The sequence below is a fragment of the Diadema setosum genome, chromosome 6 (genome assembly GCF_964275005.1).
Source record: "Diadema setosum chromosome 6, eeDiaSeto1, whole genome shotgun sequence".
Taxonomy (NCBI): Eukaryota; Metazoa; Echinodermata; class Echinoidea; order Diadematoida; family Diadematidae; genus Diadema; species Diadema setosum.
Genome location: NC_092690.1, coordinates 27,345,103 through 27,371,977, shown reverse-complemented (window position 1 = coordinate 27,371,977; position 26,875 = coordinate 27,345,103). Strand labels below are relative to the sequence as shown.

Genomic DNA, 26,875 nt, shown 5'->3' with positions numbered 1-26,875 from the left:
ACCATGTGAACACTCTGTTAAAACCACACCACTAATCATCTCCACCCTGGTAAATTCGAGCGTTTTCACATAGTCGACTATGTAACCACACTGTGAACACACTGTGAGACACTGTGTTCTTTCCAGTAGAGTAAATTCACTTTTCGGTTATTAATACAATGATCACTGCACGAAATGGATATTGACACCAGCTGTGTTTGTTGTCTTTACTTCTTTCGTTGCTTGCAGGTCCGAGAAAGTGTCCCGGTGAAATCATGGCGCAACAGGAGAACTTTCTGATCATGGCCATCCTTCTCCATCGCTATCGCCTTGTCTTCCCCGATGACGAACCGGTGCCAAACATCGAAGGCAACGTCCAAGGAATGATGCTCCTCCCCGACCCCTATCGCGTCAGATTTGTTCGTCGATAGAGTGATTTATTAATTTCTGTCTGTAGAATAAGATTCTTTCGTCAAGTAAGAAGTATCTTTTCATCGGTACGACGAGATTTTTGTTTATCGATAGGACTTGTTCGTTCGATAGAAAGAAATATGTTCATGAGCTGTAGGATTAAAATGTCCTTACAGTATAAGCTGATACTCACCATCGCCGCCCTTCCCATGGTGTTCAACTTCTGACGTCACAAGAAAGAAGGATTACCATTGGCTAATCCCATGTACCACGGAAATGATCAAGTGATAGATAACCCGGAATCCCGACAACGCGTGTTTGAACAGTTTGCTTTAGCTGGTGATTCGGCTGCTAACCAAGGGAACTTTGCGGCGGTGGCCGCGGTAGCCTGGAGAGCACGCGTGTCGAAAAGGACGTGTAGGAGCTGTTGTGAGTTTACCCGTGAGTCGGCAGGTTGAAGAGGAACTATGTCACCTAGTGTTCAGTGGGGGAGTTCACGGTTAGCGTATGTCTCATTTGACCCCTTACTACACCACAGGCTTTCAAATAACATGGAAAGGTCTTGTGATGAAGCGTTGTTTGTTGAAGCACGCCATCTTTGTAATCCATGTAAATGAAATGCATGGAGAGGTTTTTGTTAAACATTGTTGATTAATCACTTTTACCTGTACGTTTTACCAAGTGTGAAACAAGTAACTTAAGTATTCCAAAACCTTATTTGCCCGAGGGTTCCTTCCGTTTTAGAGTCAATGGCAAATACACAAACATATCCATTATTTTGGTCATTTTTGGGACATGCGCAAATCACAACCGTGAACTCTCCTATCCAGTACAACTCGGAATTTACCACTTTGTGGACATCCAGAACGAAGAATAAGAAGGAAAAAAAAAACCCAAAACAATCTGCAATGCCAAGAAATCATCGGAGGGATGAACGGTGAAGACACCCCGAGACAGAAGGTGATAAAGGGGTATGCACCTCCGAAAACATCTCATATTGTTTATATACGGTGGAGATCTTGAACATCATCAATGTGTATTGACTTTGCGCGTGAGAAAAGGATTTTTATGTCTGCGAAGCGCTTGCCTGTTTCTCCAGCACGTCTGTGGAGTGGGTACACTACAAATCGCCTTGGGGAAAAATATTTACAATGTATGTGACATTTCTGGAATGCTGGCTTGAAGTTTGCGATTTGCAGCAATTTATTTTATGATTTCGGGCATTTCTTTCCTTTTTCCTTTTTTCTTTTTACGAACGATTTACTCTCTTCCTGTTCACCAAATATCTAAAGTAAGTGCGCTTGTCATATTTAGTTATCTCCAAAGGATGTGTTATTTGGCTTATGTTTATTATTTGTTGCTCTTTCATGATGTTAACAGTAACATTTTAACTTTATAGGTCGATGTAGCGTGTAATGGAGAAGGAGGAAGAGTTCTCACTGGCAAACACTGATGTCGAGCTTAAGTCTGGACGTTAATGCTTTGGTGAGCCTGCATGGGCCAACTGGTCTCGTTGTGCGCACTCTACAAAGAAAAACAGGTTCAACTTTGCACCTTTACCAGTGTCATACTGGGAGCATCTTTACGGGTGCAACTTTGCACCTTTCAGACAAGGAAGGCGCAAAGTTGCCCCTTTAAAGGTGCTGTCATCGTGATACTTGTCTCATAGTTGCAAAGTTGCACCATAAAGGTAATACCATTGTCACACTGGTTAAGTTGCAAAGCTGAACGTACAAGTTGTAGAGTTTTTTTTTTTTTTTTTTCTTCGAGTGTACTGAAGGATATTGGAGTTTACACTACCAGGCTGACGACTGAATGTGTAGAGACGGCTCACAAAACAGCGCCCTCTTACGCAAACAGCTGGACAGAGACCGTTGCCAGTACCAGTGATCGGTAGGCCTACGTGATCGGTCCATTACACCGGAGGAAGCCTCGAAAGACTCTCGATTAACTTTGATTAACTAGAACGGGTTAATTTAGTGCTGATTTCATTACATCGAAGCAATAGCTATTAAATAGGAAAACCCGGTAATAGCTTTTTAAAAATAGGATCTTTGCGGAGAGTCTAAGAAGAACTGATTTTTAACTTTGAAAATCGACATTGCGGGTCACTTAGTTATGCAATCTAGATGCCATAGTTTGGTCTTTATGAGATTCATTCGAATCCATCAATAGTATTGGCCAGTCGCTCTATCGCACATTAAATGTATCTGTGTATGTTTAATCATCATTGATGCAAAGAAACTTGTTATACCTTCAGCAGTGCCAAGTATCAGGTGTTTGTCGATTGTACGTTGTCAACAGACACAGCTTTTTCATTGAAGGAACAGGGTCACGCACAGTCATTGCGAAAGCAACTACAGCCGCAGTTAAGAAGTTGCAGCGTTTTGCTTGTTCTTTCGTTTTGGTGCTTTTTACGTCGCGCTGAAAATGGATATTTTTATTGTACATACTGTACTTCATTCTACCTCACTTTTACGTGTCTGGTTGACCTTATGATGCTTATACTTGTGCTTGCCTATGATATTGTTGAGTCTTGAAGTTATGGAACGCCACTTAAAAGCAATTCATGCAGAATAATCTGACTGAAAACACACACACCCTCAGCTAGATATCTCATGTTGGTCAGATGTGCATCAAGCCAGAAATTCCCTGCTGGAAAGAATACAGTGTCCCACAGTGTGAGAAAAACAGTGTGAACATAGTGTGAACACAGTGTGAAATCTCTCCAAACTGTTAACAGTGTGAACACATTGTGAATCATCGATTCACAGTGTGACACAGAACATTACCATGTGAACACTTTGTGAAAACCACACCACAGTTTGAAATCATCTCCACACTGCTGAATTCGAGCGTTTTCACATAGTCGACTATGTGACCACACTGTGAACACACTGTGAGACACTGTGTTCTTTCAAGCAGGGTTTATCAGTTTGTCTCTTCACCTCTCATATGTTGTATTATCATGATATTGATATAATTTTTCGTTGCAGTTATTATTATTAATATTATTATTATTATTATTATTATCATTATTATCATCATCATCAACAACAACAACATTCCCGATAAACGTCATCGGTACAACACTGAACAGGTAGCTCTTGTTGCGATATGTCAGTTGGGGGGGGGGGGGTATGACTGAGAAATAGCAGGCACACAGTAGTAAAGATGTATAAGATGCAAATCGGAAATTATCTTACTTGGTTATATACCAGATAATGGACTGCTGTCGCTTGTTGGCGGAGTTAGCAGTCACTTGTCTTATCACCATGAAGCATGATATCAGCCATGTTTTTAACAGTGGACCTGTAACAAAGTTAATGTTCGATTGTTGCAACCAAAGACAACTCAGTTACCTTTTGTTATGTACTAAATATTGCCTCCTTGGTACATTTGATTCGCTAGATAAGAAAACAGTCAACTCCATAATTCCTTCTTGTTTTGTTTTGTTTTTTGTTTTTTTTTAAATGTGAGACACGAAAGAGACCGGTCATGATCATTGGTTTGATTTCTAATACCCGGCTTAACACAAGTTATCTATTTAGTGATGCCTTCCGTTGTGAATGCATTCCTTCGTTGCTGATTAAGTGGCAGTTCCATAAAAGCAAAACTGAGACGACAAATAATGGGTGCCAAGCCAAACAGTTTTACAAACATTATTTTCTTACGTGTTACAATCAATATTTCCTTTTTAGCCCAATGATAAGTACCTCGCATTCTATGCAAAATGTCTTACGCCTGATTTTATTTGTATGCAGTTACCCAACATCCATCCGGATTTGGGTCTGACAACTGACATAGCTGCATTGCGACTGCAATAATGTGCGTGTTTTATTTAGCGACGTTGTCTTTGCTGGAAATCACTAGCTCGCTTCACAGCGGCATTGCCTTTTCTTGCTTATCTCATACAAGTACGAGACAACTGCGACGAGATCAAATGTTGGAAGACATACGAGCCATGTTTCTTACTAATCACCTTATGGTAAAGTTATACATTTCTCATTTTAAAACGTAATGTTCTTAGATGATGAAGACCAATCACGTTACGCGCAAACGAAGGCAAAAGCAGACAACTGAATGTGAGCAAAGGGCAGAAGATCAAGGCCTAAGTGCTACTACTGTATCACGTGTCTTTTGATGCTCTGTCACTATATTTCTGGCTCATTAACATTCCTCGGCCTTTAATGATCTTTATTTCGCAACATCATACTCATTAGATGCATTCTCGCGTCACATTGGTTCCCTAGCTATTAGTTGAGTTTTGTGGGTCAGTAATTGAACTGGTTGAACTGCTTTAAATTCAGTCGTTATTGAAAGACAGCGAAGTAGGTGCCATGGTGATAAGGTTGCTATAGTTACCTCGGTATTCATTCAAGTTGTACCTGCAAGATCTTCAAAGTGAAGCGTCCGCTATTATTTCTTTGTTTGTTTGTTTGTTGTTGTTGTTGCTTTTTAATTGGTCCTGCTTCTGTACAAGAGCAGAAACATACAACGGGAGTAAGAGAGAGGAGAGAGTGAGTAAATGTGTGAGATATTTTTTTTTTTCTTTTGAAAGAAATGCTGAATTTCTCGCCAAATGATTTCGGTTTGTGTGTGTTATCAATATTATTAATTTCATTTGTCTTTCAATTCCATTAGTTCCCATTTCTAGTCAGTCATTCCAGTAGCAAAGCTAGCGGTGGTTTCCTATCTTTTACGAGAGTGAACCAAGAGTAGAAACTTATTATTGAAAATAATTATGCATTGGTCAATGTTGGTCACGTGATACTACCTGGTCATGTGATATTACCTGCATGACCAGTCATGTGATCAGCATGTGATACCGGTCGGGTGGTATCTTTATGTAGGGTGATCAGAAAGTCGGCAATAATCGATCGCTTTTCTCACTCCCTAACCATGCCAAGAGACATTTATGTACGGACAAACGGGTCTGAAGAACACAAGAAATCGAAGACATATTTTCTTGAAATGCGTCATTTCTGTTCTAAGTCCAAGTTAATGTTTGCCTTTGGAGCAGGGTTATTTCAAATATAGCTACTAAAGTGTTGGCCATATAAATGCAGTCCTAGCCGCAGCACGTACCTAGCTACTAATGAATCATTAAAGGGATGGTACAGTTTTGGCGGAGATGAGAATTGGGCTTTTAACTTTTTGAGAGATACCAAGAAAAAACTTATGAAATAATACAGAGCATATCCTTTTTTCTTTAAGAGGAATTTAAAATTCATTTGATGAAAATCGGGTTTGGAATGACTGAAACATCCAAAAACAAAGTAAAACAAAGCGATCGTAGTGAAAGGTGGGTCCCACACTTTATAAGAATCGTTCTGTTTTGGATATCTCAGCCATTTCAAAACCAATGTTCATCAAATAAACGTTGAATTCCTCATGGAATTACATGCTCTTTCATATTTCATAAGAGGTTTCTCATTATCTCACCAAAAATGTTAGAAACCTGAAATTAGGTCTCGACTAAAACTATACGATCCCTTTAAACTGATTCATCGCCGTCTATGAAGGGCAGATTGCTGGTAATGCAATGCTAGATAACGGCCGCTGAAATAAGAAAGGTTGCGCCAGCTACAATATCATTTACTTCTTCTCTTGTCTATGTCATGAGAGATGATTGCGTATGGAAAGACTGAACCACTTCTTGCAATCCTATGTTTTTCCTTCACTTTAAAAAATGAAATAATAAACTAACATTTTAAACGCTGTCACTCCTTTTTTGTAAATATTAAACTTAACACTCAAAATGTTGGATTTACCATATCTGAATTGGTATGTAGTTTGACATTTTGAATGCTAAATTTAACATTTTTGAGTGTTAAATTCAACATTCAACGAAAGGTTGGAGGAGTGACACCATTTAAAATGTTGATTGACCACATCAAACTTAGAATGTTCCTTTCTAATGGCGCATTTTTAACATCCTTATTCCTCGTCAATGATTTGAGAGAAAACAGAATTCAATCAAAATTCAGTGAAAAGCAAGAGGGGTGTGTGCACTGAATGCTGAAAATAATGTGGTAAGATATTCTAATGCCGAAATTTTTACACTTTCTGTGCGAAACAAAGAAAAGAGTGAGAAAACAAAATTCAATCCAAATTCCGTGAAAAGCAAGAAGTGTGTGTTGGTCGAATGCGGAAAATAATGTGGTAAGCTATTCTAATGCCGACATTTTCACACTTTCTGCCCGAAATAAAGGAGAGAGAGAGAAAAAAAAAACACGAAAAATTTGGTTCCCGCCATTCAAGGAGGTAGACAGGACGGAATCCCAATCTGTTTGTATATGTTTTTAGTATGTAAAAGCATATTGTATTCGTGTAAGTTTCTGTACATATTGAACATTAAGCAATGGGTCTTCAAGAGATTTTATATTTTTATAAATATTATATATTCTATTAGTTTCATGTCCGCGTTACTTTCTTTTTTCCAAAGTAACAGGAGCGGCAGGTGTGTGATATATTAGAATGTCAAAATGCGTTCCGCGTACATGCAATCTCTATCGGTGTGAGTTCAAATCAAAGGTTGTGCAGAAAAGTCATTAAAATCAACGATGTAATCGATACGATTGTTGTCTGTTTTCATCTCTTCATGTTCGTACGAAATTAATTAATGAATTGTTGACGCATGTAAACACAGACGTACACACATACACTCAGCAAAAACAGTAAGTAAACACTTTTTCGAGCTCATAATTTTCATAGAAGATTTTAAAGAAAATTAATGTATTATATACCATATCAAAGGTAATTTTATAGGCTATCAACTTAGTTGGTCAATATAAAGTTAATTTTTGCGCATGAGCGAACACATTTGTTTTTGTCCTCCAAGGCACCAAAGTAAAATTTGCAAATATTTGACATATTGTCTTTCATTTGCAAATGCCCTTTAAGATAACAACGATAACAAAAGACCAGTTTAACACGATGAGAGACGTGAATGAAATAGCAGAAAAAAAAAATAATTGTCTTAATCTCTTGATAACCTCAAGCAAAATCAAAGTGGGGAACTTAAGGTGGGAAAAAAAGAATTTTCTGTCAACTCAAACTTCAAATGACATAGGGAGTGGAGGCACAAAGATGATTTTAAATGAACAGAAGATCTTTATTTCATTTTTCAGTTTAGCAATGTAAGAATTTATAAGACAAATTCAAGCACCTAATATAATTTACAATTTTCCTAATATGAGAAATCAATTACTAATTCTAACATTTTTGTTGATAATGTTTTTTTCTTTCATTTCATTTGAATTTGGATTTGACATAAAATTCTTCATTTCCCTCCCTTATTTTTAGCCTTTATTGATCTTTTGGGCCTCAGAGACATTATAGAGATCATAGGTACATTTTTGCATCTGAATTCATGCTTTTTATTGAGTTAAATTTGTCTTTTGTTCTTATTGTTACATGGAAAAGCATTTACGCATTAATTACAACTTATTCTTTTTTGCAATTCTTACTTTTGTAACTTGGAAGAGACAAACAAAGGTGTTCACTCATGCGTAAAGTTTCCCTTTTTTATTGACTTAGCAAGTTGATAGCCGATTAAATTACCTTTCATATGGTGTATAATACAGTAACATTTAGCCAAGTATTCTATGAGAAATATAAACTTGAAAAATGTTATGTAGCTTTTCTTCTTCTACAGCATACAGGTAGAATAATGTCGTAAGTCGTAGACACATTAATTTATATATATAAAACATTAGGGCGCCAGGAGGAGTTGAATTTGAAATTACAAAAACACTCAGCATATGTTAGATTTGCCTTCTTTTGAAAAACAAAACAAATAACAATAAACGTAATATAAAAACCAAGATCTACAACATTTGGTGTTCAAGAAAATTGAATTCTGTGTAACCATATATGTTGTTCCATTGTCTTAATATTAGATCAAATACACTAAAAATACACCTTACAGGCTGAAAGCCAAACAGAACCTATAAATCTGTGGATTGAGTGAATGCAGTAATATCAGCAGAACACATACGCAAAGTTTGAGAAAAATCACATATTCCATTGAAAAGGTATGAGTATTTTTAACGTTTTGGTGCAGCCATTGCTGGGTGAGAAGACAGTGACAGTCTTACATGATGTCGCGCATGGATGGAAATCATCAAGAAAATATAAAGAGAATTCCACAAACTGTCCCTTTTTAGGAAGAGTACAAATTCCCTCAACGTGTTACTGACCTATGTTAAGGATAATATCATTTCCCTCGCTTTCTGAAAGAGAGTCAAGTGCTGATTTGTTATCATAAAAAAGTGATAATATGTATCCAATGATGATAATATAATTTCTTTATATTTGTTTTATACCGTATGTCCCCCCCCCCCAAAAAAAAAAAAAAAAAAAAATTACAAAGGTACCCTCTGCTACGATAACATTAAAAATACATTTGTAGTGCATCAATCCAAATACAATTTTAGGGTATTAAACTATGACTCTTTGCCCACATCTTACAGAAAACCCCATTTGATTTGCTTCAGTAGTCAAAGAGAAATGAGGAATTTTGTAGAGCATGTCAAGAATCTCTTCCCTCCAAGTTCTGTCTATTGTGTTCACACATTTCAATTGCAATTCCAACTGTATGGTTGTCCAGACATGATGTCACAAAGTGTTATAGTCTTCGCATCGAATGATGGCTGCACCAAAATCTTAAAAATTCATACCTTCTGAAATGATTTTGCGATTTTCCCCAGACTTCATGTATGTTCTGCTATCATTGGTGCATTCACTCAATTCACAAAAGTATTTGGGTTTTACTCTCCTTTAAGAACATAAACATTGTCTAAACGATATCAAAGCAAAACAAAACACCTAAACACACGCACACACACACATTAAAAACTACTAGTAGATACAGTGTGTATGTCGCTATGGCGACTTGTATGCCTCCGACATATGGCAATACATGTACTCCCCCATAGGTCTTTTATACATCTTAACAGTATGAGACGTCAGCTTCAAATGAATGGTAAAAAATTGAAATGACGTGTTTGAAAGATTGATTACACAACCCCAAATGTGTTTAGTGTTTAATACATTCCTTGAACCAGATTTCATTTCGAAGGCTAAATTGTGTAAGAGGGCAAGTATCTGGGATTTGATCATATGGAAATTCACTTGACCTACGACCCTTACCCTTTGACCCCATGGCCTATATCTTTCTTCAAATAATCACTTCCTTTGATCATATGGAAATTCACTTGACCTATGACCGATACCCTTTGACCCCATGGCCGATATCTTTCTTCAAACAATCACTTCCTATTTACTATATCTCTAAGTTTTGTGAAAATGCCTTCAGACATTGCACAGATATGCTGGGAAAAAGTAAAATTCTAGAATTTGCTGTGACCTTTGACTTTGAGCATGTGCACCCAGCAGTTGACAGGCACAGCTTATTCCATTCATACATAACACATTAAGTTTCATTTGGATAAAAAAGTACATTTGTAATGCTTCCAATTACACTTTGTGAGGTAGGCATAAAAAAAAAAACACCTGACATTAAAAGTCATGATATAACAGTATGGCAGCACAAATACAGATCTTTCAGCCTGTTTGAACATGTGCATGCACCAAGTCATTGCAAAATGCTGAAAACTGAGACAATTAGACAAAATACTGCATAGTCAATAATCAGTGTAATATGTCAAGGTTTATTGCAAGTTTCTACAACTGAGGAGTCTGGAGATGGCAAGTACAAATCCGATCAAAATCAACTACACCATCTTAGGACAGCCAGTGATAGTTCTTATTCCCTACAGCAGCAGGTAATGCACATTTGTTCAACTTTGATAATTGTTGCATTGTATTGAGCTGTTTTTATTGCAACTGATTGACAAATTGCCTTTCATCGACGTAACAGCACATGGATTAGTCACATGTTTTGAGTAGTAGCCATGATAAAGTATCTTGGGCATACACACTCAAGTGTGATTCAAATTCATGACCCCCTGATCACTAGACAGGCATGATAAGGAATAGACAACTGAGATTCAGCTCAACAGCCACTTGTGGTTCTGATCCTTTCTAGCAACAGGTACTATGCATGTTTTCTCAAATAAATTAATCTTGCGTCAAGCTGTCTGTATTGCAACTGCTTGACAAATTGCCCTTCATCTACTTTCTACACATGCTGTGTTTTTTTTCAGTGCATTGAGTAACAGCCATGAGAAATATCAAGGGCACAGAAAAGTTCTACATACTCGAGTAAGAATCAAACCCATAAACCAACTAATCTATTGGATGAATTGCCTGTCTAGTAATCCGGAAATGTGAAATATGAAAATGTAAAAAGTTTAAGCATGACGCGTGCCGGACGATGAATACTTGTAATAGCTCACTTGAGCCCTTAGCTCGGGTGAGCTTTAAAGCAACACAAAATACAGATGTCAAGTTTGGTGCAAACATTGCACCTCACCGTGACAACGAATCTGTGGTATCAACTCTTTATGTGCCACGTTCACACGTCCGACTCAGTCGACTGCATGCCAACTTCGCATAAACCCGCCCAAACCGATCAATAAATCGCCCAATGCCACAGTACAATGGAGTCGTTTCATGTGATACCATTCCTGTCACACGTAACTTGCATTTAATGTGGTGATTGAATATCATCCAGTGTTCCTTCTTGGATTTGCAAGTAAATTCCTAGTTTGTGTCAATGTTTTGTGTGCAACAGCATTCCTCTGCAATAATATAGCTATTGCTCTTTTGAAAGAAAAATAATTGTAGATTTGTCACACAATTTACATCAAATCAAAGCTAGGCATTTTCTCTACAACTTTGCTCATTACATGTCGAGGGCAACACAAATTTATAAAAGTTACATAGATTTGAAAAACAGAATGCTTTTCCAAAGCAGGACTACATCACTCTCTCAGAATAACGTGGCACAGAGGGGGTTTACACCGTGGCACATAAAGGCCTGAATTCACGAAGGTCGTACAAATGAAACCATGGTTTAAACCATGGACAAAAACCATGGAGCGCCAAGTGTCGCATGGAATATTTCATTACGAAAACGGTCATTTCGTTGATGAAATGATTATTTTGTAACAAAGTGACAACGTTTTGTAACTAAATGAACATTTCGTCCACGAAATGATAATTTTGTTCACGAAACGGTCTTTTTGTTGACAAAATGACCAATTTCGTAATGAAATATTCCATGCGACACTTGGCGCTCCATGGTTTTTGTCCATGGTTTAAACCATGGTTTCATTTGCACCACCTTCCTGAATTTGGGCCAAGGCACATAAAGAGTTAAACAGCTGCTTACTCCAACGATGTATCCACTAAATCATACTTTGGCTTGATTGTTCCACCCTGCAGGGTTTCAATTTAGACCTTCTGTGCAGTCATAAACTGAAATGATGTAGTAAGCCATGCAAAACAGCTGCTACTCTAATTCCCAGCACAAGTAATATGACTTACTAATCGTGGGTACCTCTAATTCAAGGAACGTTCATGAGGGAGCTCATCTATCTAGGATTCCTCCACATCGAGGAATGTCCATGTGAAGCTCACCTATCAAGCATCTTTCGGCCTCCAAGAATGTCCATGTGGAGTTCACCTATCAAGTGTTCCTCGGCTCCAGGAACGCCCATGTGGAGCTCGCCTATCAAGCGTCCGTCTGCCTCAAGGAACACCCATTTGGAGCTCAACTACCAAGCGTCCTTCTGCCTCTAGGAATGTCCAAGTGGGCTCAATTATCAAGCATCCTTCTGCCTGAAGGAACATGTGGAGCTCACCTATCAAGTCTAATGCAGCCCTCAAGGAAGGTCCATGTGGAGCTCACAACAAGGTCTCTCTACCACAGGACATATCCATGTGGAGCTCATCCTCCCATGGTCCTTCTGCTTGAAGGAAGCCCAGTCCACCCCATCCAGGGTCCCTCTGGCTCAAGGAATATCCATGTGGAGCTCACCCTCGGCCTCAAGGAATGTCCATGTGGATCTCACCTATCAAGTGCCCCTCTGCCTTGGAGAACAACCATGTTGAGCTCACCTTGAGCTCGCCTATCAAGCGTCCCTCTGCCTCAACGAATGTCCATGTGAAGCTCATCTATCCAGGACTTCTCTGCCTCAAGACATGTGGAGCTCACCCATCCAGGGTCCATCTGCCTGAAGGAAGTCCAGCACACCCATCTATTAAGGGTTCCTCTGGCTCAAGTAATGTCCATGTGGAGCTCTGGCTGGCACACGTGTGAGTCAAACAGAACCAGCTCACGCAAGTCTTGGTGGGAAACAAACTTGAGGGTGTCATGACGCCCTCTCTGGTTTCTCACGTCCTCCGTGGAGCCAAAGACAACACTGAGCTGGGCCCTCGTCTTCTTCTTGCTGTCAAGGAAATGGAAAAAACAAAAACCAAACATGTCAATCATTTGACATCTCTGAGAAATGACTGATTGCAATGCATTTCAATGGATACATTACATCTTAGAGAACAATTATACAAATAGTCAATGGTCACGAGTGCACAATCTCCTTCTATCGCATGAGTAGTAAAGACCATAAATTTTTTGTTTTAAATACAATGCCTAGGACGTCGACAGATGTGGTCCACACAGATTCTTGAATTTAGTACAGTGGACTCCTGTTATAACAAAGTCCTCAGGACTGTCAGTTTTCTTGCATTATATCAATTTTTCCTTTGTATTATAACTGAACAAATAAACAGTAAAATTACATAGAGTGGATAATGTTGTGGCCTTTATAAGATGCTAAGATGCTCTATAAGGTGCTACACTGTGATCACAAACATTTCTTGATTGATTTAACAATGTCAGCTGTTGCTCAGTGCTACAGACTGGATGCTTAAGATACTAGATTTTTCTGGGAGACTTTATTTTCATTTGTCATTATTGCTCTTTTTTTTAAAGTATTGAACTGAGTTCTGGTAACCACAGCAAGGAAAAAGCTGCAATAGGTCATTTTGTTTGGTACGATGCAAAATAACAGTCCATTTGTTCCAACCTGTGATGTGCTTTAAAATTGTTGAGGAAGAGTTAATTTTGCTATAATACACATTTCCATGGACACCTGACCGAATATACACTTGTACTCTTGACTTAATCTTCAACAGGAAAGGGGATGCTAAAACTGTATGATAAAACTCACTTTTTGGTTTCCCGTCTCATCGACCTTCTGGCTGTCTCGGAGTCGTTGGTGATGACGAGAAGTAAAGTCAGCTGAGCGCAACTCTCGATGAGAACTCCAAAGGATGCGGACCGCTCTACACTATATACGATCAAAAAAAACAAGCACTCACTGTATATGAGACAAAGCAAAAACGACCACAAGCTGTTCATGAGAGTCTGCATGAAGTAATAATCAAGTGTTTGAAGACTTTGCACACATCAAACAATTTTCCTTTTTGATTTGTCTACAATGTAAACACCCCATAGTAATTTCCATAAATTATCACAAAGAGGTGGAAGTGAGGTTAGAGAAAAATGTATGAACCATTCATCTTTTATAAGGAGGGATGACCAAAAGTAATGACCATCATAAGACATATCTTCCTTTGAGACAGACTCACTGGTCGTTGCGCAGTGACACATGAACTGATACAATGTTAATTCTCATCTGTGGGGCAGGTCTAGTTTTGCACATACTTTAGATATTTTGGAGAGGCAGCAGTGAACTTGGGATCATGGCTCTATCATCTACCCAAATAGCACAGCCTAGTTAGGGTTAATATAGTACCTTCAATTTTCCTGTCACTTTGGGCTCTCCATTAATACCCATGTTTCACAGATACTTTGATTAATGAACATCATCCACTCCGAGTCTAGTATTGTGTTAAGACTCATATGCAACATACCAGCCTGTCTCGGTGATGAGACAAAGTCTCCTCAGCTTGGTACAGCTGGCCAATGACTGTATAAGCCTGCTTGAGATACTCATGTATCTGTGCTCCAGCCTAGTGATAGAACAATAACAAACATAAGCTTTATGTAATAACTTATGGGATTCATCAATCCTGTTCAAACAAAGAATGAGCTCCCCTAGACCAAATGACCAGAATGACGCATCAAGGAACTCTTTATGTGCCATGACGTAAACTCCCTGTGTGCTACATTACTCTGAGTCAACAGCAACCTAGTTATGCTTTGGAAAATTTGTAGTTGAAAAAGTTGTAGAGGAAATGTGAAGCTTTGCTTTGATGGTAATTGTTTGAAAAATCAATGAATGTTTTCCTTTCAAATGACCACTTGATACATTATTGTGGAAGCATGGCGTTTGCGCACAAAACAGTGACTGAAACGTAGAATTTACTTCCAAATTCAGTAGGGAATACCGCAAGATAGTCAATCACTACACAAAATACAAGCTTCATGTGGCAGGAACAGAATCGGGAGGAATGCTTTTATTATACTGTGGTATTTGGCGATTTATCCATCGATCTGGGCGGGTTTGTGGGTTTAAGCAGAATATGCAAACTTTGCATGCCATCGACAAACTTTGCATGCCATCGACCGAGTCGAACATGCAAACGTGGCACATAAAGAGTTAACACTTGGGAAAGCATCCATTATTTTGCATTGAATGTACATTGTTTTAACAATCTTTGCTGCCAAATACCACTTTTTGAGAGACATGTAAGACTATTGGCACAAATTGTTAGGATGTCATCAAGTCAAGCTGAAAGCATGAGGCTGATCTTCACATCCCACAATGCTTTGCAAAGGAGGGCCATCATCTCCCATGACACAGTCAACAACGAGGGAGCCCTTTACCTAAAGTCGGCCAGATTGGTTGCATGCTTCAGCGCCTCGCAGAGGGCGGGGAGGAAGGTGCAGTCTGCCTGGAGACCCAGATAGGCCAGCGACAGATAGGACAGCTGACCACACCCCCTTGTGATGTCCACCAGACCTCGGCCATGCCGCACGTTCTGCAGGCCGGCCAGCGTCAGGTGGGTCAGGAAGGAGAGACTAGCTAGTGCTGGGAGACTAGAATCAGTCAGCTGGTCTCGATATTTGGTGCACGGATGTCTGGAGATGGATAGGAGTGGTAGTGAATATGGGAAGTGTCTGCGGTAATCCATTTCTATAAAGTGGGTTCAAGAATGTAGCCAATCAGACGTAATGAAATGAGCCCCATGTACGCTCTTTCTTACTCTCTTATTTTCTTACCAACAAAGGTGCAACAAAAAAGCCGAACACTACGGCTTATTATCCTATGGCACTTTATAACCAAATAAGCATCTATAACTGCATGCTCCCTGATGCCGCAATGCATACTTAAGCGGTGCATGCTCAATGAGTTGTTACAAATGCATAGTTCGCTCTTGATCACATATTTCAGTACACAACTTCTAGTTCATGTATCAAGAGTTTAGAATGAACATCTTCAGACATCTTGGCTTTGAACAAATTCTACATGTAGCTGACTGGTATTACAACAAATAGAGGTACAAAAAATTGTTAGTTTTTGATACATTTCATAAAACAAATAATGCACAAGTTTTTAATTTGTGATGTTAGTTGAGGTGCAGCTCAATCTTGGGTATTCACAATATCATGCAACATGCACTCGGCTGCACCTCCTGCATGTTTTAGCATTGTAAATTCCCTTCAGTGAGCTGCATCTCTGCAAGTTAACAAATTCTCACATATCTGTGCATCATTTCATCCGAAGCTGTTCTTTATAAAACCTTTTAAGTTATTTTCCAAACTGAAAAAAAGACAACAAACCAGAACCTGCAACAAAATGAAAAAAAATTACTATCTTGGCCAAGCTAAACATAGATTCCCATTTGCATTTAGGAACTGGTGAGAAGACAACAAAGATTTCTAAAACAAATCGCATCTAGAAGACATCATACCTGGCAGAATGCATAGGGGAGTCTGTAGAGAAAAGACTAACTCTCGTGTGAGAATCAATGAGTTCCAGTTTCCTCAGATATGGACAGGCTTCAGAAAGACTGGCCACGGCTTCACTGTCAGGCACTTTGTTGTTCTGTCCAGTCTGGGGGAAATAAATCAATGACAACTCAATCCTTTTATGGTCATAGCACTTGCTGCAATACTAAAAGGACAAGATAAAGATCGTGTTTGCATTTTATGATCAAACACTGGGGGAATAAATCAACTTAATCTTTTTATGGTCTCACCACTTGCTGTCCACTTGCTTCTAAGGTCAAAAAAATGATCTTCTTAGCATTTTATGATCAAATACTTGACAAGGCTCTATCTTTTCTTGTCTGTGTTACATGACATTGTATACAACATATTACTTAATATAAAGTTAATTACTTCATCCAGTGCTTGATAGCTATGACAACATGGTCTTTATCTATCTATATTTATTTGATGACTCCTTGGAAATCAATTATTACTGTTTTATCACACACTCAAAATAACATCATATTCAGAGGGTTCAATCTTTAACCATCTATGTGTTCAGGCATTTTAGTTAGCTGACCTTTGCATTTTCATCAACAGTACCAGTATTTCCTCTATAACTTCACATTAAACCTACTGGCAGTTAAGAATATAAAGTAATCAGGCCCACTCAGGGATGGCAATGTGCTTCAGTCCAACAGGAAGACCAAAGTGACACAATAGGGATTTGGGTGATTGGGTAATCTCTATTCATCGATAATTAGTTCCATGACACCTGCACTGACTGGGAGCACTAAGCACTCCAGCTGCATGCCAATCGCATACCTGCCAACATTTCAAGATGAAATATCTTACTCGTGGATTGCAAAAATCTTATTTTATATGCAAACTGAAGTTAAAAATCTTACTTTCGGTCAAATCTTCAGAAAATACACATGAAAGGTATATCTAAATATTTTTTACAAATCTGATTTCTCTGACAGAAAATCTGATTTTGCTATTTTTAACGTAAAAAATCTTACTGAATCTGATAAAATCTTACTAGTTGGCAAGTATGCAATCGCTAAAAGAAGCACAGGTAGGGTTGATGATAATCATGAAAGAAAGATATTATTCAGAGAGGTGAAGGTTCAGGTGTGAGTTTCTTCAATTTGTCTCCCTCTACAAATAAAATTTGTTAAGATTGCAACTGCTGATCTGTAAATTAACAAACATGTCAGAAAAAAGAACCAATATATGGGACTCGAACCTGTCATCTACTGCTTTCTGGGCAGCGACACTACCGCAAGGCTGTCCCTGGTTGCTGGCCGTGACACGATGAACATGGAACAAATACCCAAGCTCCGAAATTCCGATATTGTTATGTCAAGTAGTCCAAGGCGGACAAGGCATATTCAATGAAAGAAAGATATTATTCAAAGGGGTGAAGGTTCAGGTGTTCAGGTGTGAGCTTCTTCCGACATGTTTGTTAATTTACAGATCAGCAGTTGCGATCTTAACAAATTTAATTTGTAGAGGGAGACAAATTGAAGCAACTCACGCTTGATGATAATCATGTTTGACATATTAATAATTCTCACACTGTAGTAACTTCAATCCTCATGACCACCTGCTCACATGACAAAAATAATTTTGTGGTACCTTCTGCATTGTTGGCTAAAGATTGCAACGTACCTCAACGCCAGGCCCACAGTCTCTCTGGTCATTCTTGCTGTTTGTGTCATCTTCATCATAAAATCTGTAAATCATAATAAAGGGATAGTATAGTTTTGGTTGAGATGGGGCTTCAGGTTTTTAACTTTTTGTGTGAGATAATGAGAAACCTCTTGTGAAATATGAAAGAGCACACATTGCTAAGAGAAATTCAAAATCTACTGTATAAGTGGAAATTTTGCGGTGTTGAAATTTTCGCGCATTTCGCACAACCAGAAACTAGCGTGAAAATAAGAGCACAAATAGTAATGAAAATTTTTGCTTGCAATATGTTCCAGTAGTTGATATCTTGGTTCCGCGGAATTAAAAACATGCGGAAGTCTTTGTACCTGGTCGAGCGTGAAAAATTAGTCTCGCGAAAATATCCACTTTTACAGTATCAAAATTTATGAATATTGGTTTTGAAATGGCTGGGATACTCAGAAACAGCGGTCCTAATAAAAGGTAGAACTCACCTGTTATTGGGACCACTATGTTTTTACACTTTGTTTTTTGGATATCCCAACCATTTCAAAACCTATTTTTATCAAATCAACTTTGAATCTTTCTAAACAATACTCTAACATATTAAGAACATTACCACTACAAAAACTAGGGGGAGGGGATGGGGGAGCAGCATGGGAAAATGTATCCTTGTGGTATTGAGGACAATGTCTGGAGAACTCGGGCTCTGAACATACAACCTTCATAAATATAAGCACAAATTATTAGACTTTGAAAACTTACATGGATGTCTTTCTGTGGTGAAGTAAGGCACAGATTGGAAGTGACAACTCCTGTAATTCTGAAGAGAAAAAAAACCCAACAACATAGAAACAACACAGAAGTAAAAATGACTGCCTCCAATAAAATTTCTCTCTTCAAATAACTACGTGTAAACTTTGATTTTTTTTTAAAATAATAATTCTGCATATTGTGCTTTGTTTTTAACAGACAGAAATTCATCTGAACCTTGAGAATCTAGATATTAAAATGTAAAATAACATATTACACAAAAAATACATTCATTTTGATAGAAAAAAAAAAAAAAACTTAATGCCAAATATAAAGTAGCAGGTCTCTGCTGATCTCCACGGTTAAGTTAATTGGCACACAACAAAAGAAGCTGTACTAATACTCTCCGAGTGCAGACACTCCTGTCCCCTTACAGTATTTTTGGCTATAAAATTAACAGTGGAAGCTTCTGTGTTATTGCAGAATGTGTTGTGTTTTGTGTTGGGGAAGGGGAGTGCACTTAACAAACACGGCATCAATATGCATCTTGACCACAGTTACAGGTCTTATTTCCGACAACTTGGGTGATTTGGCTTAATTACTACTATCTTTTCATTTGTCTTTTGTTCTTTAGTATCTTCCAATTCTTCAGATTACAATTCAACTGTAATCTTAGAATGGCATAGGGCCATAAAGGGTATCTAGGAATTGAATAAATACCAACGACATGAACATATCATACGCCTCTTTCCTTCTTCTTCAATTGTCTTGAAAGCATGCCACATAAGACATAATTCAAGTATAACCTAACCTCACTATGTCATGCAGATAAAGCAACCTACTCAATCCAACAGAGATTAACCTATTAGTAACTGAAAAGCCCGAAATCGCCCGTCTTATTACTCGCTGAACCACCAGTCCGTTGTTGTTTTTTTTTTAAGTTTTATTCTTTAATTTTTGTTCATACAGAATATACAAGTATGTACTTTGAAAGAAGTCCGGGTCAACAAAATCAAGTCAGAATTATCTCCGTGGCACAGCATTGTCTTGGTAAAGTCTTAATAGGCTTTCAAATAAACATAACTTATAATAGACAAAATTAAACATATCGTCAGCTATTTTATATTACTTAAAAAATTGTCGAAATGAGAGCAACATTGCTGTATCTTCCAGGAAACAATAGGCCATATGTACAGAATCTTCATTTGCTAAAGGGTTAAGATGTTCTCAATTTTTTAATTTACTTTTTAACTTGCTGAGGGCTTGGACAACCAGAAGCTCTCCCTGAAGCTGTGGCAGTCTCTCCAGTCCGTTACTCTCCATGATGTGTTGGAAGCAGGACAGAGCACAGCTCAAGCCTTGTAGGTGGGGCACTGAGCCATTAAAGATTGCTCCTAGTAACATGGCGATAGTGCCTTCATCCTAAGTGAAAGAAAATTCATCATGGAAGTACATGTAAGCTAAGGTGTATTTGCTATGGAAATCAAGAGTTTCAAATGTATACCACATGGGATTGGGATATAGAGAAGTGTACTCTTTAGGCCATATATTGAGCGAGTCTAACTTTTCCCCAATTGGGACTTTCTACAATGTAGCAATTACATGAGTGGTTAAATTCGCGATCGTGGAGTACAGTACTGAACAGAGAAATGCATGGATGCACGTCATATTCATGTCAGGATCAGAATTATTACATTTTTGTGTGTTTTTAAATTCAGGAATAGCACCGGACTCATGAATTTTGCGAAAATTAAAACCTTGCAAAATATTTGTAAAATATTCATGTATGGTTATTAGGTGGGCTCCAAAGACTGGTGTCCAGAAAAAGTTGTGGATTGAGACTTGGTAGGTTGGTTTTTGGACTGAAGTCAGTTTTGGACTGTCATCTGCACCTTACTACGAACACATTGCATTACGATCTCTTCAGTTTAGCAAATTATTTAGACTCTGCAGTTATCATAAGGATGCCATGTGAATCATAAATAAAATTTACACTTTTAGCATTTTGCCTTTTGAATGGGATTGAAAAATTCTGCAATATGACACGTAAAGGTTTTGTGCAATACTCAGTCATAAAATGGATTATAGCACATTACAGGCTCATTTCAAAAGGGGTTAGAATTAGACCAAAGCCCTTCTTCAATTCACATTTTTCGTTATGGTAGGGGCAAACTTAAACACTGTCAGTGAATGTATGAAGAGATAGAGTACTCTTCAAGATTAGATGTGACTGGTCAGTCTAACCCTTGAAGAACAAAATATAAATATGAGATGAGGGGCATGCTTGCTTACAGGACACCAGGGTATTGACCTGCTTTTGGTGTGCAGCTGTGATATTCATACTCTTTGTGTACACTAAATTGAATCCCTTGTGTGCTTTTGAGCATAATCAAATCTAATCTCTGTAACATCAATTAGAAATTGACATCTCATTCAAAAGATCAATACTGAAAGAAAAAAAAAAATGCTACAACAAATGACAAATAAAGAAGTATTGAGTACGACAATACAATAATTCAAAATAACCTCACCTGACATGGTTGAGTTGTATACAGACATATGTGCTGCAGGTGTGCTGCCTTTTCCAGTAAGTGTTCAAAAGAAGGAGAGAGTGCTGTAGAGATGTTCAAACGAAGGTACCGAAGGGGTGAGGTCAGAATCTCGATGTCTGGTTCCATTTCGCTCGTTGGAAGGTCGAGATGGGTGAGAGAGGTCGTGAAGGGACTTCTCTTCATTTTGAAGTCGCTGGCAATCTGACATGGCACCGGAGCCATCAGCTTGGTCATAGATGTGTGAGATTTCTCCTTCAAAGCGAACAATATGACACTTGTGTAATTATTTCTGTGAACCCGTTCTTTATGGGAACTGGGTATACCAGGTTCCCATACATTATGTAGTATCAACTCATATAAAAATCATCCTAAAATGTAGACAAGACTGTCTACATAATGGTTGTGACCTAAATTCATGTTTATTTGTGTTATGCTGATCAGAAAAATGAATTTGATCAAAAGATTAGGGCTTCTTCTATCAATATCTGTTCTTTTTCTGTATCAACACTGAGCATATTCTTATCTAATTTACCCTTTTCAACATAAAAGTGTTCTTGAGTTGCTATAAAACTTATATGAAGAGGTGCATGCTGTACTCATTTCCCACTATTTAATGGCAAATGCAGTTGATTGTTAAAGGGGGCAAAAGGCCTACTGCTTGAATATTTTTGTGCAGGCATATTACGAACTGATATCAAATTAATACTAAACAGGTCACTGTAATCAGTGACATGTTAATTTCTTCAGCATGCAATTTCTGCAGTTCTTCCACATCTTGCATTTGGAAACTGGATAAAACATTCTAAACAGCTATTATCTTTCAAGCTATCTACAGACTGTATACCAATACTCATGAGGTCAATTTATGGTGACTTCAAAATACCATATATCACACTTCCATATTACACTTATCGTCATAAATACTTGCGCGACAAGAGAATTTACACTTTGCACAAAAAATTCTATGATCTACCCACCTGTAAGTAGATGATGACGTCTTTCATGAAGGTTGGAATGTTGCCATGGCGATGAGATAAGGCTGGGGTCCAACATAGCTCTCTCAACCCAGAGAAGTGTTGTGCTGGATAAGAATATCATAAAGTAGTTGCAACATTGGTATACTGGTACTAAGGCTGTGAAGCTGGTTTCCAGTTAAGCCAATTAAGAAAAATAGATAATTTCATCTAATATGATATGCTGATCATGGGTGTTTCCACTCCAGCTGCCACTATATACCTGACATACCTGATATGTCTGACCGTGAGAATAACAGCAGGGAATAATTTTCCAACTCAAATTTGATTAGCAATTTCAGCTGATGAACAATATTTCACATGGTATCCTGTACATTTCTATGGAAGAAAACTGCTACACAAAAGATAGCAGTGTTTGTGTAGCAGTGGTGTAAAAGTGCATAGCAAATTGCGATGCGATACCAGGAAAATTATTCCCTGAACAGTGTGATGTTAGAGTCATTAAGCACCATAGAAAGTGGTTTTAAACTACCTCACCATGCCCACTGCTAACCATACTTGCCCCTGGTTCCAACCCAAGCTATAACGCTATTAAAAAGACTGACATCATCACTTCGGTACTCTGATACAGTAGTGCAAAAAAAATTGCCCAATCTGTCAACATTAATATCATGATTCTTTTTGAATTTCTTTTGACAGAACAGGGCAGTAAATGAAATTTATAATTCAAACTGGTTGCATCATTTATTAAAAACATAATACAGGACATAAACTGATAAAATTATCATGCAATTCAATATCATTCTCACTAGAAGTTTTCATTCCAATAATCTTTATTGACTGAAGCTGGTACACAGCATAATTTTACATGTAACCAAAAACAAGTGCATGAAACCAAGACTATTGCCTGAAGGGGAAGATACCTTACTCTTGAGATTTTGGAAGACGCATTCACAATGGGTGGACATACAAGGATGTCCGTCCAGTACGAGAGAGAGCAGGCTGGGGCACAAGACTACCAAGGACAGGTCAGTGCAGCAAACAGTCAGGACCATCCTCAGCTGCGTCAGTTTAGATAGAGTGTCCAGACTCACTTTACTCAAGGAGCCTTGCTTCGGCGCTGGTCTAGTTTGGTCTTGCACTGTTTCTGTACAGTTTGGCGCTGAGGGGAAGCTAAAAGCACGGTCTGTGAAGGCGAGCGACTTCAGGTGAACAGCCGTACTTAGTATCTCATCCAGGCACTACATATGAAACATGATAGAGAGATTACCGGTAATGATGACTGAACAAAAGCCCACTGGGGCTATCCTATCTGCAAAGGGGTCATTTGTTTCCAGCAGTGTTGCTCCTGGGAATAATGAGCTTCACTCAAAACATCATAACATTAAATTCAGACATTCAAAACATTTGCCCTTCAGCAAGGCACCTGATCCAATTGCTGCTCTCTACCCAGGAGTATGAATGGGTACCAGATAGGGATCGAGAATTTTGGTTGATCAGCATGTGCGCGCCTGTAAAATTGCAACTGGCTGGAATGCTCCCCAGAGAGTGGAGATTGAGCATTGTCAGTGCTACTTGGAAATACAGGTATGTAATGTATCCTGTGGCCAGGGTAAAGATAGTATAATATGCACCTTAACCCGTTGAAGACAAGTCCCGAGTATACTCGGGCAAGTATCTATGGGAAATGCGTGTTGTAGAAAATCAGCCCATCCTCAATGGGTCGAGCATTCTACAGCATGGATTGGGCACAATATTACACATGTATGTCATACAGTATACATTATCATTATATCATCAAAGAGAGAAGATAATGATGAATATTTAATTTACATTTCAGCAGCTTACTGTACACTTGGTATAATCACAGTGTTTGTATTTCTGTGAATTTTACAGATCTATAGTATTTGCCGATAAATCACAGAGATATTGGTTCCATTCCTATGGTAACAGAGTCCCTTCCGATACACTGCGAAGGATTTTCAATTTTTTTCGCATAAACACAAACAAAATTGAGCAAGCTGTGTAGCATTTTTCAGCGGCGGTTTAATCAAGAGGGCTGGTTTGTTTATCTAAGCTCGCGATGACCTTTAGAGATACAGTAACTGCTGAGTCGGGGAGAAAAGTGGCTTCTTGAACTTCATAGCATTTATATTACAGCCAAGGCTCTTCAAGGCTGCTACAGCAGGTTCTGAAACCATCCCCTGTACTTGATTTCAGAACCTGATCTGATAGGATCTCCGTTTTTTGTTTGTTTGTTTTTGTTATTCTGTCTGTTTATGCTGAGCCCTGAAGGGCTGCTTGAGGCTGCTCTAGGAGGCTTTAGAACTCCCTTTTTGCTGAGCTAACTACAAACAAGGTTTCAGTCAGCATGGCATCCAGGAGAACACACACAGTACCCTTTGTTCTTACCCGTAGGTCCACACAGCACCCCGTCACATTCAGCCATGTAACAGCTCCCATAGCAAAGATCAGTCCCTCCAGAGATTTGGCTGAGATCCATGGATTGCTGCTCAGGTCCAAGACTTGGATCTTGCCTGCCTGTCGCTTCAGGTACTTCTTTATCTTGTCCATGCCCCACTTCTGGCACCTCTTCAAGTTTACGGTCCTGGTATTAAAAGTTGTGGTATGAATGAACATCAAGGTCAACGATGAAAATTTAAAAGGAAACTAATGTTACATGGCGCTTTGAATGAACTTTTGAGGTTTGTATCCATGTAGATACCTCAATTTCCACTGTGGGAACCAAACTGCACCAAAATCACAGGATACACTTTAATAGCTTATTTCCAATTATAACACGCAAATTTGAACTAAATCAGTCATTGGAAAGTATCAATATCAACATCGACTTTCAAGTCATTGCTCATAAACGAACTCACTCTTTGTGAGAGATTGCGGCCTATACGCAGCCTGCACAATCTATTTACGTGAAGTTAGCCATGTAATATTTAAATGCGAATAGGGACTCCTTGGGAGCATAAAATCAATGTGCAATGATTATGACAAGTTGAAAGTCTGTTAAAGATAATATAAAGTTTTGGTATTACCTCAAAAGTTTCCCTAAATTTCCTTGTCTTAGTTTGTGTTTCAGGTTAAAGTACCTTTCATATAACTAACACTGTGAGACTTACTCGCCCCAAAGTGCTCTCATGTCTTAGTAATCATGCAATAATGGTTTCGTACCAGAGCCGCCGCCGTACGGTGGCGAGGTAGCACACGTATTGTACGAAACCATTATTGCATGATAACTGCGACCAGCAGCGTGCAGCCCCATACGCATACTGAGTAGCTAACTGCGACCAGCAGCCCCATACGCATAGCTAAATGGGGCTTCGCATTGTAGCTTACAGGATCATGACAGATTTAGTATCGCGGGTAAATATCAACTTAAAATCCAACAAATTCTTCAATTTGAAGACTTACCAATTAAGTTGAAGTCTTGAAAACAGGCTTCGAGCAACGTTTGGTTCTGCTAATAGTCCCTTTCTGTTCGAATTATGACTGAATGTGACTCGGTCGAGAGGACCTTGGGAGAGCTACTGTACACTGAATTGACGGCCAGCGCATGCGCACACCAACATCTTATCCGTTCGTGGATTTGAAATTTGTTCGCATGTGATGTGTGCGTATGCGCTGGCCGTAGTAATCAGTGTATGTAGCTCTCCCAAGGTCCTCTCGACAGAGTCACATTCAGTCATCAATTCGAACAGAAAGGGACTATTGGCAGAACCAAACGTTGCCCAAAGCCTGTTTTCAAGACTTCAGCTTAATTGGTAAGTCTTCAAATTGAAAAATTTTTTGGATTTTAAGTTGATATTTACCCGCGATACTAAATCTGTCATGATCCTGAATGCTACAATGCGAAGCCCCATTACGCTATGCATATGGGGCTTCTGGTCGCTATGCGTATGGGGCTGCTGGTCGCAGTTATTTGCATGATTACTAAGAAATGAGAGCACTTTGGGGCGAGTAAGTCTCACAGTGTTAGTTATTTGAAAGGTACTTTAACCTGAAACATGGAAATTCAGGGAAACTTTTGAGGTACCAAAACTTTTTATCATCTTTAATTTATTGAGAAAGGCATACCGGTACTTACAATCATGTGTGGGATTTAGGAACTGCATTTCTCACCTGACTTCTTCATTCAACTTGCCATATTATTATAAATTCACAGGCCCTACATTTATTTTATTGCTCCCTCCAATGTATCAGTTATTTTCTTTAATTGAAAAATTTGTTAAAATTGTCACACATTTAACACTAACACTAACAGTAACACTACAGATGGCTAACTTCAGTTTCTGATTGACGTGCAGACAGTGAACACCATGGTCGTTCATGCAAGAGAGAGCGAGAGAGTTGTTTTGAGTGACAACATAAAAGCCGACATCAATATCAATGCGTTTTGATGGCCAATTTGTTTCAAATTTTAATTTATGTGAGCTCTATAAAAATCTAACAAAGAATTTGATGGTAGCTAACATTAAGTTAGGCCTAATGTTAAATCTAATTTTGCCTTGCTGTGTTTGGTGCATGGCATGGATACATTCTGGTATAGAACAAAGAGGAAGCAATGAAGAAAATCGGCAAACTTATATTTTACCGTAGGCCTAGCCGCCTAACTTAAGTTTTGTTACTCTTCTTACTCTTAGCGAGCT

General features: G+C 38.6%; 2 protein-coding genes across 2 annotated transcripts in view; one reads left to right on the top strand and one right to left on the bottom strand.

Annotated features, from left to right (window-relative positions):
• Positions 1 to 410, top strand: part of LOC140229863 (cytochrome P450 2U1-like) — a 41,136-nt gene extending 40,726 nt beyond the window's left edge. The window contains exon 5 of the mRNA XM_072310078.1: positions 229 to 410. Within this exon, the coding sequence (XP_072166179.1) occupies positions 229 to 410 (182 nt within the window). The remainder of the gene's footprint in view (positions 1 to 228) is intronic.
• Positions 411 to 12,441: 12,031 nt separating this feature from the next.
• Positions 12,442 to 18,010, bottom strand: LOC140229678 (F-box/LRR-repeat protein 18-like). Its single transcript, XM_072309920.1, has 6 exons — positions 17,936 to 18,010; positions 16,243 to 16,385; positions 15,155 to 15,409; positions 14,239 to 14,337; positions 13,533 to 13,652; positions 12,442 to 12,752 (listed from the first exon to the last, which is right to left on the bottom strand). The coding sequence occupies exons 1-6, from the start codon at positions 18,008 to 18,010 to the stop codon at positions 12,581 to 12,583; spliced, it is 864 nt and encodes a 287-aa protein (XP_072166021.1). The 3' UTR covers positions 12,442 to 12,580.
• Between the last annotated feature and the right edge of the window lie 8,865 nt (positions 18,011 to 26,875).

Excerpts from the sequence above, each read along its gene's own strand:
- LOC140229678 (XM_072309920.1), bottom strand. The coding sequence starts at position 18,010 with ATGATTTACAGATTTTATGATGAAGATGACACAAACAGCAAGAATGAC. Across the intron at positions 15,410-16,242 it reads TCCCCTATGCATTCTGCCAG|ACATCCGTGCACCAAATATC; the intron begins GTATGATGTCTT and ends ATCCATCTCCAG. Across the intron at positions 13,653-14,238 it reads CTCATCACCGAGACAGGCTG|TGTAGAGCGGTCCGCATCCT; the intron begins GTATGTTGCATA and ends GATCGTATATAG.